Source organism: Chenopodium album, chromosome 11 (assembly GCF_948465745.1).
Source record: "Chenopodium album chromosome 11, dcCheAlbu1.1, whole genome shotgun sequence".
NCBI classification, from domain to species: domain Eukaryota; kingdom Viridiplantae; phylum Streptophyta; class Magnoliopsida; order Caryophyllales; family Amaranthaceae; genus Chenopodium; species Chenopodium album.
Window position 1 is genome coordinate 4,682,410 of NC_137844.1, and position 18,586 is coordinate 4,700,995.

Sequence of the window (18,586 nt, forward strand, 5' to 3'; positions counted from 1 at the left end):
TGAGAGCCTATTGGACCTAAATGTGGATACGGTTTGGACTTTCCCATACCCAGCACAATCATAATAAATTCCACTTGAAAGGAGGAACGAGATTTAAACCAATAATTTTCATGTCACGTACTCACGCTAACTCTTGATACTATGTTGAAGGATCAACTATCAAAAGCTTAAGATGATGGTTGAAATCCAAGATCAGTTTATATACTCTTACAATAAATTAAATCTCACTAATCTCATACCAAAATTCAAATTCATTGCAAGAAAATGGGCTTATTTCCCAATCAAATCCAAGCTTGTTATTTTTTTTTTTTCCTTCCACTTTATATTCTTGTAGACAAATATAACAATGAATACCTAAATTGAATCTAAGAAAAGGGATCATCACATGTGAAACTACAAGTAAAAGTGCCTCAAAAATTAGAAGCATGCTTATGAAAGTTGTATTAAAGTTAGGGGACCAATAGGGTCCCTCCATTTCTCTAGGTAGGTCCCACATTAATTTTTACACCTTAACACACTAAGCTCCATTTTTATTGATGAGTCAACTTCAATACATCTCTCTCACAATGCCTAACAACAACTCGTTATTTGTCAAAGCTTAGAAAATCACATAAAAAAAAAATTATAAATAAATAAATAAATCGTTATATATTGGCCCAAAAATATAAGGACAAATTAGACGTGAGTGACACGGTTGCAAGTAGAAAAAATAACCCTACTTGTCCCCCACAAATAAAAATTCACCACCCTTCTTTTTTTTTTCATAATTTTGAATCATATGATAAAAATTGCATTCATGCATGTTATGTTTGTAGTATAAGATTATATTGTTACACTTTATTTACTCTGCTTTTTCAATTTTACAGCTATTTATAAATATGTACACGTGTGATGAAAAATACTTGAAAGTCTTAAAAATGGGGTGTGTTTGATGAAGGCAATATGTAGTTATTGCGTTGGTCATTATAAGTAGGAACCAAGCATGTCTCCTTTTTCGACTTGCTTTTATAATTTATGAAAATGAAACCGTGTTGCATGTCTTATCAACATCCTCAGCTTGTAGTAATTTGATGTGTGTTGTATCATTATGATTATTAAGCAATAATTCAAGGAAGTTTTTGATTGATTCTAATTAGTTTGGTCATATAAGTAGTAATCCTCGTGATGATTTGTTAGTAATGTAGTTGAAATTTATTAATATAACCGGAAATTTTTATTTTGTCACATTTTCGAGACCATGTTTTGACAATAAAAAAAAATTAACCTCTTATTAGAGCATAATTCGACAATATACATAAACACATAAGTAATGAACAAATTGCAAAATGTTCAATGTGGATCGGAACGATTGGTTAGCATAGATGGACATGAAATGGTACTATAAATGCAAGTTCATATGTATGTCTACTTATTACTATCTTCATATATATCTTGTATGAGAAATCCATCTTGACTTGTTCTCTTCAGCTTAATTTCAATTCAGTTTAGCTCCTAATTTCCTTCTCTCATAAACAATTCATTTCAGCTCTGATTTATTCAGTTCAGTTCAGCTCCAATCAGTCAGTTCAATTCAGTAAATCAGAACAGACCCTTAATACAATCAATGACTCAGGGCCTGTTCAATTCGGATCGGTTTAATTTCAGTTCAATTCAGCTCCAATCAGTTCAGTTCAGTTCATTTCAGCTCCTAATTTCCTTCTCTCATAAAATATTCATTTCAGTTCAGTTCAACTCTAATCAATTCAGTTCAGTTCAGCTCAATTCAATAAATGTGAACAGACCCTTAGTTTAGTTTATGATTTATCTCCAATGTCATGTATTTCTTACCTACACTTCTCATATATTTTATGAATGCATTTGGTTTCAAGATTCAAATCCAAAAATAATCATTATAACTTCAACACCATGTAAAAGAATAATTAATTCAACAAAAAAATGTTGTACTGCATTTGTTCCTAATCAATGGGACACAATATAATATAGAGTCATCCTAATTAAAATAACATATCCCTATTCATTTTTAGGTTAAACGTTGAAGATTCTCATATAAATATCCTTACTAATGATAATACACAACTATGAATTTACAGAAATACTTGTATTAATTAACTCATCATGGTGTGATACATACGATCAAAATGCATAGAATTAAATATAGAACGATAATTATTATTATTATAAGCGAAGACCTAATCGATATTATTATATGCCATGAGCTTCGTGACTAGTAGACGTACATTTATGTAACCAAATCAAAGCTATAGGATAAAAATTCAATGATTAAGCTGGAGAAAGGCAGTATTATAGTTATATAGGCAAAGAAATTGTGCTTGGTTTGGTTTGTTTGAAACAGTTGCTATAAAATGTTGTTAGGCCTAATCTTTTTGTCGCAACCTAGTTAGATTACTATAGATTAGGGGAACAAAAATCTACAATGCTAAATTATGTTGTTCACTTTGTGATGATCAATCTACATCTAACTGATTGGAGTACTATATATGTAGACTACTGTGATTTTGTAGAGTTTTCCTACTAGTGTAGGGAAAAGGAAAATAATAAAATGGTACGGATATTTACCAATTAATTAAATAATTTAGCTAAAGAAATGATTAATTATAATAATTGATAATATTAACTCGCACCTACTTATTATATGAAGGAAAGGTTAATATTAAAACAATTAAATTAGTTGGTTAAATATTTGGTGCTAACTTCAATTTACTTGATTGTCTCAATTAATCGACATATTAAGTTTTGTACATAGTTTTTTATGCGATAAGTTGTTGTCAGGGCGGATTTAGGATTATTGAGTCAGTAGGGCAACTGTAATTGTCAATTAAATACATGTTCATTTTATCTTCTACCAATTATTTTTTAATTTTATTTTTTAGTTTTGGACACACATATACCATCCATGACCATTACTAAATTCCCGCCAATTTGTTGACTAGTCCATTACAGATAACATTCAAATAGAAAAGTAAATGTGATTGGAGATCTTGGAGGAGTTTTTAAAATTGATGGAGAGAGTTAAATTAGGGTGAAGCCATCTAATCTAATTATATGCGATTCGTTGATTAGAGACCCTTAAATAAAGGTGTTTAAAATTATTAGCCATTAATTTCAACTAACTTTTTGACAAAGAAAAACCCTAAGCAAAACTCGGTCTCTAAACGTGACAGCAATACTACCTTTAGCATTAGTGTTAATTAAAGACTCTTTATGTTATTAAGCTTGTCTTGTGGATTAATTAATTAGGTAAACAAATTAAAGATGAAGCTTCCCTTAAGACAGCATTAGCATTTGGTTTTCAGCGTGTCGTTGGATGGTTAAGGGAAATTGAAATTTGATGGTGACAACTTTAACGATTGCTAGCCAAGTCACCCTCTACCATGTCTTATTCTCCAACCTTTCCATTTCACATTTTTTTTTTGTTACAGCATTATTCATGAGTAGAGTTAATTTATTAATTAATTGACTAGCTAAACATGAAAAATAATCCTCGGAAAATTATCCATCCAGTATTAGGAGCTTAGAACAACACAAATCTATATATCCACACTCGAGTACATACAAGTATACAACATACAATATTGTCTGACACGATACTAGCTTCACATGCGAGGAAATAAATGAGTGATTCATATATGACCATAATTCATCAATCTGGTCACCAAGTATATACAAAATATCTCCGTCCCTGTTAATTTGTTAAATTAGGGTAGTTACTGTTGGTTTACCTTATAATATGGACCATATAAAATATGTTTTAATTACTTTGATTCATCACAATTGGAGATTGTAGAAGCATAAACATTATTCATGATGAGAGATTAATAACAAAGTATAAGTACTCCTTAAACATTCGTAACTTCACCCTCACTTATGTCTAGAAATCTAGAATAGCTTTTAGGCAAAGTAAATGTAAATAATAGTCTGTTCTAGAAGTCTTCCATAAGATTTTCCACAAGCATAAAAATGTCATAAAATATTTTAATTTGGAAATGTACACTTTATTTTACCACTCTAAGTAAAAACATCTTTATGTCATGTCATATTTTTTCTCTCTTTAATCTCATTAAACTCCAATAGCAAATAATTAATACTCCCAAAAGAAAGCCTGGAAAGTAACAAGTAATCTCAATTGCCACAAAGAAAAAAAGAGAGGAAAACAAATGAAAACCAATAAGTATGAACAGTTTAACCACAAAAGAAAAAATAAATAAATAAAGGAGATCGATCGACAACTTATTGTGGAGATTACCAATTGCACCCCCATCACTCTAATTAGCTTCCTTCCAAAATTCCAACTTATTTTTCTACTAAAAATTCGTATGAAATTCACACATATTACGTGTATCTTACACAGACCGATAAATAAGGTGTTTCAGAATGCATCGAACTAATAATATGCATAGTTTATCCATTATTTTTCTTACGAATAATCATTTTAAGAAAATATGATAAGGATAAGTGCCCTATTGAACCAAAATGTAGCGCGGATTGACCACTACGTGTGACGTTTACGTAGGATTTCCCTAATATACTAGAATACATACTAGTTACAGACATATGAGGGCCAATATCATTGGGGATGGACCACCTTGGTATCTTATGGTCTATGAGGCAACATAAAATAATGTTTGCTCCTTTGGACCACCAACAAAATTAATTAATTTACAAAATATTATTATAAACTTATACTACTATATATATTGCTTTATATATAAATATATCTCACAATAACTTGAAACTTCATACACAAATTTAGTAAGCACATAAAAATAGGCTATTTCACAACTCTAATATCATGAAGGCAGCATTGAAATACTTGGCTGGAATTGCTGGTCCAAGTGGTTATGGCTCTAATTCTACTGCTGATCAAGTTACCGAACATTGTTTTTGTCCACCTCATCTTCTCACCGCCATCATCACCGGTAATTAAATCGATTCATTTTATATCTTTCGTAAATAATTTCATGTAATTTTTCATTTGTGTCTTCTCAGATCGATCGATGAACAACTATGTTGTTAGTATCATTGTTTCTAATAGATACATGGCATAGTGTAATATACTACGTATTGTTCGTTAACATATACACATGCATATTTATATATATGTCTAATAAAATTTTATAATAATCTAATAATTTAGCTAGTATTAAATATTGCTTGTTTGATCCAAAGGTTGTAGTTGGAGGATTAATTTTTTGTGTTTATATGAATTGAAATCTTTTATTGGATCAGAGCATATCACAGCTTTTATGGAAACTTCTGACTAGTATTAAAAATTCATATCCACTTTTAGCAAATTTAATTAATCAAATAAAAATCACAGCTTTTTCCATGCGTTGGTATTTTTATATTTTGATCAATTTTCAGTCGTTGACATTATATAATAAATAACATTAGTCAATTCCATACAAATTATTTAACTACATGTTTTGATTGGCATTATTATTAAAATGGTGCTAATAACAATTAATATTGAATTAATTAGGCGCAACGTCGGGTATTGGGGCAGAAACAGCAAGAGTTCTAGCAAAGAAAGGAGTAAGGATTGTAATTGCAGCAAGAAATTTGAGCAAAGGAGCTGAAGTTAAAGAAGCAATCTTAAAAGAAGCACCTTATGCTCAAATCATAATTTTGGAGATTGATCTAAGTTCAATGGCATCTGTTAGCAGATTTTGTTCAGAATTTTTGTCTCTTGATTTACCTCTAAATATTCTCATGTAAGTGTTATTGCATGATTTTTAATTTATACAGTTCGTAGATATGTATTCATGTCATACTCCCTCTGTCTCTTAAAGTTCGGGGATTTCATAGGGTTCATAATTTCGTATATGCAGAAACAATGCTGGAGTATTTTCTCAAAAGCTGGAATTTTCTGAAGACAAGATTGAGCTTACAATGGCAACAAATTATTTTGGTAAGATTTTTGTTTCACTTTTATTGAATAATAAAATCTTTTGTGATCTATTTTGATTATAAAGCTAAGGTTGTGTCCCCATGCATTTCCCTCCCTATGAAAACCTACCAACTTTTTTTTTTTTCATGGTAAAATTGCTTAGGTTTTCTTTTTTCTTTGAAGTAAATTGCCTAAATTTAACTTTGTCTAATAAATTTACACTAAAATCACTAAATATTAAAGTTGAATAGGCATATTTCTTTGAAATACCAGCTTAAGTTGTATTTTTGAATGTCTGTGTGTGATATTGGATTATTAGTATGAATTTAGAAACAACTAGAAAAGGAAGCAACGTAAATGAGTTTGAACAAAAAGGCCAAATCTTAGATGCTATATTTGATAAAGGTACTAATTTAACTAATTGACATCTACCAACAACGCACATTATTGTTTTAGCTAGTCTTGTGCAAGTTGCTATTCTACCAAAAGCTTAACAACTAACTAAATTTTTACTACAATTTATTCCAATTTCATTAGATAACTTTGAAGAGACGCAAGTGATTTTCATGTCAAAACATATAATTATCCTTTTGGACAAAGGAGCAAAATCAACGACGACATTAATTAAAATTATTATGGAATATCGAATGTGTTTATTTCTTTGTCTATACATTAAAGTGATCATGTTTAACTTTTATGGTCAAACTTTTCGTCAAACTTGATCATTTATGTTTAATGCCTATCAGTATATCATACTCCCTATTAATGAATAATCCAAGCCAGGGAGGGATAATTTAATTAAGTAATATCTCCGGGGTTTTTTTTTACTGCGATAAAAAAAATATATATAAAAAAAAAAGAGAGATTGAATTATGCATAATACTGTAGGAGAGTAGTGACGGAAAATTTACCTCCACCTTGTTTTGTTGGCAGGGCATTTTTTACTAACAGAATTACTGTTAGAAAAGATGGTGGAGACAGCATCACAATCAGGGATTCAAGGAAGAATAGTAAATGTTTCCTCTTTAACTCACAGTTGGGTGAAGAAAGATAACTTCTCTCTTTCTAAAATGCTCAATCCTAAGAAGTAAATATTCCCACTCATTTTTTTGTTTATCAATATTTATTTATTTATAATTTTAGTCCATCTACTTCCTCTGTTTGACAAATATTACAATATTTGGACTCTTCTACTATGAGTATTCCATTAATTACTTAACTTTAATAACCTTATATCATGATTTACATGGAAAAACTTGTTCACTTGAAATCTTATTAGATTCGCATGTATATTTTATACATACTCTGTATTTTAAAATTAAAACATTTTATAATATTTACTTATACATAATTAAGGATGTAAATGATTAAAGTTTTGTGTTAATTACAATTTTTATAATTTTATATGTAGCAATATTTATGAAACAGAAGAAGTATTACTATTTCCTTTTTAATATACTCGACATTGATTAATTGTTGGGTGATTTTCAATAAGTAAAATTTATAATGTTTGTATGTATACACTATCCAATTCTTTTTTCTTACTTTTATTTTTTTCTGAACTTTATGCTTTTTGTTCAACATTGTAGTTATAATGGCACACGTGCATACGCGCAATCAAAACTGGCTAACATTATGCATGCCAGAGAAATGGCAAGGCAATTAAAGGTAGCACTTCATACTCTTTTCTGTTTCAAAAATAGAGTATTTTACATGATTTTATATAGATATCTATGCTATATATATATATATATATATATATATATATATATATATATATATATATATATATATATATATATATATATATATATATATATTACTATGTATCGTTTTATTAGGAATTAGGAAGTAGAATGTTAACTAATTTCCAAATTTTTAATACTTGTACATTGTCATAAGGCCCCAATTCCTAGATATGTAGAGCAATTATGACAGGTCTTTACCCTAATTATCATCCAGATAGTTTTTCTCATAACAACTATCACCTGTGATTAAACGAACGGATGTAAATCACTGAGTTAATACTATTAAGATATCGCTAATCCCTAAACTATCAACATTAATAATCCAAACGGGGAGTAAAAATTAGTGAACTTTGTGAAATTAGATTAGCTCATAATGATGTGCGAATAATTAATCACTAGGTCTAGCTTAGGTTATTAGCTAAGACATGACATTAGATTAGCCTAGCTAATGATCTAATTAATAGCCATAATATTGATCAAATTAAATTTATAAAATTAAGAAAAGAACAAAAGAAAAGTCAAAAAGATAAGAAAAGGTGCCATAAAAAAAACGAAAGAGAAGCTATGATTATAAGAGCACTGGTGTTCTAAAAATTGACTAATTTTCTAATAAAAATTTATCCTTTTGTCGTTAAAAATGCAGGAAAGAAATGCAAGAGTAACAATCAACGCAGTACATCCAGGGATAGTGAAGACAGGAATTATAAGGGCTCATAAAGGCTTTATTACAGGCATGCTTTGTCACCCCTTTTAATTTATATATATTATCATATAATATGTGATTAATTATTATTAGTCACATTCATATTCCCATTATCCGTCCAAAAATATTCATATAGTTTATAATGTACTATGTATAATACATGATTATATTATTAATCACTTTCATTATCCGTCCAAATTTATTTAATTGTATAAAAATAAATTGTAAACCTTCACAACCGCAAAATGTTAATCATCATGGATTATATTGCTTTGTTGCAGATTCTTTGTATTTCCTAGCAGCCAAGTTGCTCAAGACCACGTCACAGGTTTGTCTCATTTACCTTAATTTTTTTGCTTATTAAAAGTCAATTTTCATATTTTTAGTGCATTTTGGACAAAATCAACATTATTGTTAAAATAAATGTAAGTATTACTCCGTACTGTAGATAGACAAAACATGAAAGTAAGTGTTGTTACATGTGTTACCATATGACAAATTGACAAGTGTAAAAGCTCAATTAAAAAATCCGTCTATATTAATCGATAATTTTCATCTTATTACTCCGTAGTGTATTGGATTTAAGAAGGTGATATTCTCTCAATTGAAGGGATTGATCAATACCCTAAATCTAATATGAGAATATTTTGTGTACATTCTCTAATCTCTATCAGTAGAGTGTTTTAGTTTCACTAAAAAATAAAACCCATCGTCTAAACAAAAAATCATTCCCATATCCATTAAAATCCCCCTTTTTAGTTTTTACATCTTTCATTCATCCCTCATGCACTGCAAAGTCTCATCAAAGATGCTTACTTTCACTTGCACACGTACTGACATATATTGCATGGTAAAAACAAAACCACCTTAGCAACAAGAGTTATGATATGACTTTATACTTTATACACTATACAACATCAATAATTACTGCAAAAATAAAAATCAGACATGCCACAAAAACTATAATATAAAGTTGATTCTTTTAATGAAATTTATGAATGTATAAATTTATTTTTGCAGGGTGCAGCAACAACATGTTATGTAGCACTAAGTCCAGAAACAGAAGGTGTAAGTGGAAAATACTTTGCAGATTGTAATCAAACTTGTTGTTCAGCTTTAGCTGCTGATCATTCTCAAGCTTTGAGACTTTGGAAGCATACACGTACTCTCATCTGCAGGAGATTACAACACCCTTCACTCTCTTAATTACTATTACAAGTTTTTTTTAATTACATTAATTAGCAGAAAAATTATAGATGTAAATCTTGTTTCTTTTTTCTTTGGTTTATTGGTTATTTCTCAAGGAAAATCATAAAAAAGAATCAGTCTATTAGTCGATTTGTACACGTACCACTGGTTGGTCCGTAGTTAGTTGAAAATATGTCTAATGTATATATACAGAGTACTTTAGTACGATACCAAATGGATCAATAAAAATGTTATTGATGCGAATAATGTATATCAGTATATGATTTTGTTGAGTATTTCCATCAAAATATGCACAAGCTAAGGTTTAAACTTTTGTTTATAGTAGTAACTTTGGTTTACATTTTCTCCACAAACCCTAGGGGAAAAGCATTATATTACAACATTGCATATTAATTGCCTAAGTATATAGTGCCATCACAAAAACATATACTGGTAGTAGCATATCCTGCACTATTAAGCCTATGACAAGGTTAAGAACGGTTCTAGTAAAATATGAGAAACATGTTTTTGTGGCTTGATAATGCAGTATGCTACATGTTTACATATTTTATGAGCTCATATGTTACAGACCTATGACAAGATTAAGAACGGTTCTAGTAAATTATGAAGAAACATTAGGATATGTACATTAAAGTTCAGATAAAGTTATATCCTAAAAAAATAATCTAAAGTGAAAAAAGGAAAGACCGAGAAGGTAACACGTGATACTAATAGATTGTACTTTGTATGTTTTCATTTTATTTTATTTTTTTATTTTTATATACGGAATACTTTCTTTTACTACTTCTACTCTTGAAAGTTCTTTAACCTTTTTGTAGAGCAACTCGTGCTATATTTTATTCATTGCAATCAATTATTCACCATACCAAGCATAACTTGGTCTAGTGGTCAAGTTTGTATCTCACAACCAAGAGGTTGTGGAATCAAACCCCACTAAAGATACATTGGGGGTGGGGATTCCCTGACCCGGTAGGGTCGTCCTTACCAAAAACAAAAAAATCAATTATTCACCATCTTCGGCTTGAAAAAGAATTGTTTTATTACCGTAAAAATTTAATAACTCCTGACACAATAAATATTACATTAAAAAACTCCAAATTATAAGAACATTACAGTATGTCTTAGTGTAACTGAAACTACCATGCCTAAACTTACTTCGCTATGTCCATCGAGTGTAAGACTCCTAGCGCTCAAAACTAAGGACAGGACCGCAGGAAAGTAGAAGAAACAGAAGGCACATCATATGACAAATATGTACACAAAATGGAACTCAACTTACAACCGTCAGCACAAAAGGAGTTGAAGGACTTAAAACATCTTGGCAGCAGCTGCAGTCTCAAGTCTTCAGAAGAAAATATGCAAAAAGAACTACTGCGTAAATACAATTAGATATACTAAATACAACTAGACTAAGCTTCACAAAACCTGTCAAGCAAATCTGCCCGATGTTACCACGTAACCTAGCAGTTGATATTCCTTCCCATAAATTACGTTTTCCCCAGTTTCTGGGGACAGCATATGTGTTCATCCTTCTCTAGGTTTTTTACCCTGCAATGTGCAAGTGCAACACTGAATTAATAATCCACATCATAGTCCATAGCATTCTATTATCACAATTTCAAACAGAGACCGGAAAGTATAACCAACTCTCACCCTCCTAATTGCCTTCAGAATACACTTCGAAACAATGAAACAGTCCAAATACTTATTGATAAATATATTTTAACATTCATAAGAACTCACAGAAGATCATCAATGAGATAAAAATACAATTGTTGTTCACTGAATTAGTAAAGAATGAAGCCAAGCAACACGAGGCATATGTGGTGTTTCCGAAAACTAACATACTACCGGAAAACGGGGAGATTTTCAGAGTGATAATGCAGTTATTTTATTTTATTTTTTTTTTTTTTTTTTTTGGGGGGGGGGGGGGGGGGGGGGGGGAGGAGATATAAAAACTTCATAATATTCAATAAAAATCAGTGTTAGCCTTTCCAACCAAAATAAAAGTTGATTTAGTTCTGCTTCATAATTTAAAGCTGAATTGACCCTAATTTAAAGTGAGAAAAGTTCCAAATTCCTCAAAACATTCATATAATATTTCCAGATTCCAGCTAATGATCTGAAATTTGAACGATCACTCACAACTCACCACCACCAAACCTGTTCCAATTAAAACCCAAATTTCCTCGGCCAAACAGCTATCCAAAAACAAGCACCAACAGTGTAATATAGGCACAATCAATTGATCCTTGCCAAAGCATCATAAATGGATAAACCATGAGGTCCTAAAATATGTTTACAAGGTTTACCTTTAAATATGTTTTTATCAAGCGACACTTGTTACAGACTCTAACAATGCTATAAAGAAAAAGCTAGGACAAATTTTGTTTTAGAAAAGTTACATATGCTAGGATCTATAATACTTTGTTGGGTCATTCTAATGTCTTTCAATAAATACACAGGTAAAGGTTAGGTTACTTCAAGTCACCTACGAGTTCATTGCCTAAGAAGAAGATGAGTTCATCCTTATACCAATTCTCTTTTCCTAGCCAAAACATAATACACAATCAATGAGAAAATATTTTGTTTGTCTAAGAGGCAATTTTAATTAGTTGTGATTGTTAATGTATGCACTTCATTGTGCAAGCACACTGCCACACACAAACCTCAATGGCAAAGAAAGGAACAGCAAAAACAACAGGAAAAAAAAAATGAATAAAAGGTATTCTCAAGTACTACCAAAAGACGAGGTGAGCGTTGAGGAGATAGGAAGAGATTAGGTGATTTAGCGCCTTTTCCATGGTCAAGTTTTTTAGTATCTCCATTGATTTCTCTAAGTGGTAGTGGCGATTTACTTCTGCTATAAATTGAACCTGAGGAAACTGGAGCAGATAATGAGATACTGGTACAATCTTGATCTTGATATATGAAGTGAGACACTGGCCCTGACAAACAAAGAAAAATACCATACATTAGAATAATCAACCAAATAATTTGTCGAGCTAACTGATGCAGGAGTATTTCTATTATCATTTCAAATTAAGCAACAAGTGAACAGCTCCAAAAAAATGTAGCAACAGGCCAACAAGTTTGTAAGTTAGCTAACCACCAGAGAATCATGTAACTATTATACACAACTTCCACACAGGAAAAAAGAAATGTCAGGTTTACCATCTATGCTTTTAACGAAAGACAACATTATGGGTTTGAGAGTACCTAATGATGTAGCCTGGAATTTTTCTCTCATAATTCTAACAAATCTGAATAGGCCATTGCTCTTGTTTAATTCATGGACCAGCTCTTCAATATCTTTCAAGTGTGGCTTAGAACCAAGCACTGCAACAACATATTCATCACAAGTAAAGACAAAAGTCAATGGAAAAAATTATTAGCTACTCCAATAATGTGTTTCACATTCTTTACACCACAGCACTTACAAGTATACTTTTCACTTGCATGGCGAACAGTGAAAGAATACTCCTCAGCTGGACATTTTTTGTTGACGTTAGTAAATGTGAATGTAACACCTGCCCCAAAAAAGACATTTACAAGAGTTATAAATTTATAATGACAGCATAGCAACAAGTACGCATTCTCCACAAAACAATTAAAACCTAAAATTACCATGTCCTCCATCAATACGGAAACCAAGTACCCTGTTGTACCATTTAAATGCCTCTTGTATTTCTTCTCTGCTCCTAGAAGCTTCCCCACTATTCTCTTCAGATTCAGCAATAGCTAATGAAAATACAAAACAAAGGGAAAGATATAGAAATCTCAAAAATTAAAATAAAAACATTACAAAATAAAACCCGTAAACAATAGATAAGAGATGATCTCACTTAAATGATCAAATCCCCTTCGCTCTTCTTGTTTTTTCAGTTTTTCCCCATTCAAGTGTGAATAATGATACTCTTTGTTTGTCAGGGACACGGGGTCACCATAAGGTAGATGCTAGGAAATTCTTAAGGAATAAGGATAACCATCATATATATGCTGACAAACTTCATACAAGGAGGAGAAGTGGAGAACTGATAGTAAGAAAATACATTTTACTTTCTATAGAGCTTTATTTTCAGCACAGGACATATAGAAAAGCATAAACATTGACTTAGCTATTATTTGCGGTTTAATAAGCAAGAACTAATAAGAGCTTGATCATCTAAGATTAAAAAACACCATAGCACTGCTATAACAAGAGCCAAATAAGCATTGGATACATAATATTCCCTCTGATCCTAAATTTTCTTCCTATTTGGAATCTATATACTATTCACAATAAATTAAGAGAATCTCCTAAATTCTCTCCAATATATATAAGAAAAAAAAAATGGTCAAGTAGAGTTCTGTTTGATTCACCTCGATGAGTACTTTTAGAATATAAAACTTTTAAACTTTCAATAACATGTAATTATAGGAATAATCAAATTTGGTTTATGTAGCCGACCCCACTTATGGGATTAAGGTTTGATTGATTGGTTGAATAACATGTAATTATAGACATTACTGAAATGTAATCATTGGCAAAGGTGTTAAAAATTTTGGAAGAGCTAAAAAAAATCGGAATGACAGAGGGATTATATAGTGAAGCAATTACTTTACTTTAAAAATGTTTCTTTTGTATGAAAATCACTCACACTTCAAAAGCAACTGACCACGGTGGAAAAAAATATCCCCTCTATATTTAACCCGAGGGATGTGGATAATTATTTTGGAAGAGGAAGTATGTGATATACTTACTCCACTTAGTACACAGAAATCTATATAATCATTAACCATCTAGCAAAATCATTTGTAGCCACATAATTGTTTAATAACTCACATCTCCTTGGAGTCAAAAACCTAATACACTAACTCTGTGTATAAGTAAAGTAACTATATTCAGCAAACATAAATTAGTTCAACTATAGTAAAGACATTTACCTTTTGACTGTTCAGATAGGATGGAAGCATATTCATCTTTTTTAGCTGCTTGATCTTGTACAATTTTTAGAAGCTCATCCGCTTTTACAATCGTTTCAAAAAGGGAGTCTGTTATTGCAATCCGCTTGGCCTCATTCCGTGTCTTGACTGTGAACAGACATAACATCAGTAGATAGAAAACTGCAACAAAATGCTTGTTAATTGCAATCCCTTATGCAGTGCTACTGTATAACTAATTAATAGTTATAGAAATAAATGCTAAAAGGTAACAAAATGTAGTTGGTAGATGAAATTCCATATTTCAAAACCATGTGAAAAATGTTTGGGAAATTGCACAAATAAGGGAATGACTTCAAAATAGCAACAATGACGAAGCATGTAAACAATAAAAGTATGCGAGCTTAAATAAAAACATGTGTATGCCCCATTCAATATATATACTCCTATGCCACAGGACCACCCCAACCATGCATTGCAATTTGCAATACAATCATATAAGGCATACATCATCCGGCAGCAATGGTATGGATCCGGAATTTATCCCTCATAACAACTTCTAGAATATAAGTAAATGCAAGTATTACACTAATTAGCTTCTAATACTTATGAAGGAAGCAAAATTTAAAATAGATGTATGACATGTATCACCCCACAACTGTAACTCGGGTACAAACAAAGGATATACCACGTGAGAAGAAGCTCACACACTGGCGGATCTATAGAGGAACAAGGGGTAGCACATGCTACCCCTAGTAAAAAATAATAATAATAAAATTTTTTTTAAAAAAAAAAAAAAAAAAAAAAAAAAAAAAAAAAAAAAAAAACGTTAAAATAAGCTCCATACAATTACAGTATAAAGATTATTGTTCGGCTCCTTGATTAATATAGTCAGCGTTGCCCTGGTGGTCTGTATTGTGTGAAGAGGTAGTGAATTGTTTCAGAGGTCAGGGTTCGATTCCCCATCCAAACAAATTTTTTGTTTTTTTTTTTTTTTTGGTTTTTTCTCTATTCTATTTTTTGGGCTTTAACTTTAAGAATGCCTACTGTAGGCTTTTCTATCTCTTCAGTTTCATTCATTCATAGTTTTACACACTTTAACTAGCTTAAATTTTGAGTACTCCCTTTATTGACAAACTTTATGATTTGGAATACTTCCTCTATTAATTGAAAATCTTCCCATTAAATTATGAAGTAAAATGTTTTCTAATGCTCAACTATGGAAATTATTTAGTTTTATATTAGTAAACAAAATTTATTCTACATTTAAATGTACTATATAATCCTATATATGTGATAATCTTTTTTCTTATATACAACATAAAATTTGATTGTAGTATTTTGATACATAGAATATAAATTATTTGTAAGAAATTAAATTTCATAACAATAATTATTTAAAATTTAATGGTTAATAATTACTCCTAATCGGTATAATTGACACATATGCCAACATAAAATTTTGACTAAGCTAATAATGTCAATAATGTAAACGTTGATATAAGAAAATCAAACGTTGAGACAATTATAACAAGCTGAATATCCATATTTATATGTTTAATCATACGTGTAAAACACCAATATTAGTTAAAGTGATGCATGTGAATAGTAAAAAAGTCAAAACGCATTAGATAAAAAACTAACTTAGTTTGTTCAACTTTTTTTTTTTTTTATTCATTGTTATCCCTGACATGAAATCCTGGATCCGCCACTGAGCTCACATTATTACATTAGTCATGTGCCACATTCCACAATCAACAGACAAAGTGTAATGATCATTGATATGCTGCAACCAACATAAGTTAAGCTACTAACCAGAGTCGCACGATTTATTAATGTCGTGTATGTGCAAGTATTAAGACATACAGTAAACCCTTCAAAACATATCAATCCACAAGGCATTGAAGAAAAAGATAAAGAGTATTGGCAGATACCATAACATCAAATTATATGTGAAGAAATCTTCACTATTCAATAATTACACCATAATGACGAATTATAAGCGAAAAAGCCGCCACAACATGATTAAAGAGGCATACCTGCCAAAGTTTTGACCAATTCATCCTCCAATTCTCTTAATTCAACTTTGAGTTTCCCTAATTTCACTGCAATTCAAATCATTTCATCAATATTATTCACACAAAATCGTCAAAATAAGCATATGATATCTCCCTAAATTCTTCAACTCGTAATAAAACCAAAGTTATTTTGATAATCCAATAAACCCTAATCAAACACACATAATCACACACAAAAGTGTAAAACCCTAAAATCATAACAGAGAATCAAAATTAAAGCATTAATTAATAAATTTTGAGTGAAATTAAAGAAGAATACCTTGATTATGAACAGTTAGTTCAGCTTTGGATCGTTGTGATTGTAGAAAATTCCCAAAAGAGGCGAAAATTGAGTCAGTATTTTGGTGGTGAATTTCGATATCTTTGTCGCAAACTGTTCGAAGCTCCGATAACTTTGAGATTGCAGTTCCTTCTGCTCTGGGATGGAAGGAAGCCATGGGAGGTAGGAAGAGAGAGGGCAGAGAAAGCGACAAAGATTAGCCCGCCATTTTCAACTTCGAAATTGAGTTCAAGTGAAATTAATGCTTGAATTTCAGAATGTTACGACACCGTTTCCTGAGATGAAAAACAGGGCAAGTCTTAGGGCATGTTCACTTCAGCTTAATTTCAGTTTAGTTCATTTCAACTTCAATTAATTCAGTTCAGTTTTTAATTTCCCTCTTTCATAATTAGTTTAATTCAGCTCAGTTCAGTTCAGCTCAATTTAGTAAATCAGAACAGGCCCTTAGCCACCCCAACAACAACTGAGCAACATCATCATATAAAGTACTACCTCTGTTACATATTATTTGCAATGATTTCACATAAAATCAAAGATAGTAATTTGAAGTATGATGAAACGTAAATTGATTCTCTTCTCCTTCATATGTGTTGCTAATAAGTATAACCCACAATCTTAAATTTTAAAAATATAGTGTAAGCCACTAACCTATTAGCATATTATATGTCATTCTATTAAAATTAAATATAAATAAGGATTTCAATTATGGAATCAATGCATTTACTCGGGATATCGTCCGGGCCTTAAAAAACGTTATTATTGTGATAAGTTGTGTATTGATTTAAAACTATTTTTATAATATACAACTTTCGCCAATTTTTTTTATGATTAATCCTTATAATATAGTACAACCTAATTTATCTTTATTTTTAGATCATCTATATTTTGATATTTCATATTTTCACTAGCTCCCCATTATAGTAATTTTTTTCACCCATAAAAAAAAAAAAAGGGTTAATCTCACAATCGCGTATTTAGATGACTCCTATTCACATAAAATAAAAAAATTTAAAAAAAAAAAATTGGGCCAATAATTCTTCCAAAGCCCAGCAGAAATTAAATCAGGCCCAACTTGAAATTTACTTAGGCCTGATCTGAACACCACTAGTTTAAGTGTTCAACCCACTTACAAGTATTTTGAATTAGCTTGAAGTACTAGGGCTGAGCAAAACTACCCGAAAAACCGAAAATCCGTTCTGTTACCATTTTGAAAATTAGGGTACCCGATCCGATAATTATAACGGTTCGAGTACTCGTTCCGATAATTTGTTATCGGGTATGGTTATTGGGTATCATTTTAAAATTAACAGTTACCCGTTCCGATCCGATAAGCAATTTTTTGTTTTTTTTCCTACTTAAATCTATTTTTCCAATATTTAAACTCTTACTTTACTTCATAATCACTATATAATATCAAAGATTAGTAATACTATTAATAATTTGGTCAAGATCATGTAGTATTGTTGTTAATTAGTGTTAAAAGATATCATAATAACTAATTTATAAAGTTCAATTATCACTATCGGATATCTTATTGGGTACCCGATAACCGATCCGACAATTCGGGTACTCGAACTTTATCGGTTCGGTTTATGGATATCACTTTTGGTGATATTAGTTATTGGGTACTCGAACCGTTAGTACTAACGGTACAGGTACCCGTCCCATGCTCACCCCTAACTTGAACCCTAACCTGATCCATGTTGAAATCTCACAACTTTCATGATTGATTAGAGT

The 18,586-nt window shown here is 30.8% G+C and overlaps 2 protein-coding genes across 2 annotated transcripts; one reads left to right on the top strand and one right to left on the bottom strand.

Annotated features, from left to right (window-relative positions):
- The first annotated feature begins 4,747 nt into the window (after positions 1-4,747).
- LOC145568319 (short-chain dehydrogenase TIC 32 B, chloroplastic-like) lies at positions 4,748-9,842 on the top strand. Its single transcript, XM_081627747.1, has 8 exons — positions 4,748-4,937; positions 5,501-5,732; positions 5,850-5,929; positions 6,842-6,995; positions 7,498-7,576; positions 8,300-8,387; positions 8,641-8,687; positions 9,380-9,842. The coding sequence occupies exons 1-8, from the start codon at positions 4,811-4,813 to the stop codon at positions 9,563-9,565; spliced, it is 993 nt and encodes a 330-aa protein (XP_081483873.1). The 5' UTR covers positions 4,748-4,810; the 3' UTR covers positions 9,566-9,842.
- Positions 9,843-10,636: 794 nt separating this feature from the next.
- On the bottom strand, positions 10,637-17,038 carry LOC145568320 (kinetochore protein SPC25 homolog). Its single transcript, XM_081627748.1, has 8 exons — positions 16,829-17,038; positions 16,531-16,596; positions 14,495-14,641; positions 13,196-13,309; positions 13,009-13,098; positions 12,788-12,907; positions 12,311-12,516; positions 10,637-11,116 (listed from the first exon to the last, which is right to left on the bottom strand). Exons 1-8 carry the CDS (start codon positions 17,004-17,006, stop codon positions 11,093-11,095), a joined length of 945 nt encoding a protein of 314 aa, XP_081483874.1. The 5' UTR covers positions 17,007-17,038; the 3' UTR covers positions 10,637-11,092.
- Between the last annotated feature and the right edge of the window lie 1,548 nt (positions 17,039-18,586).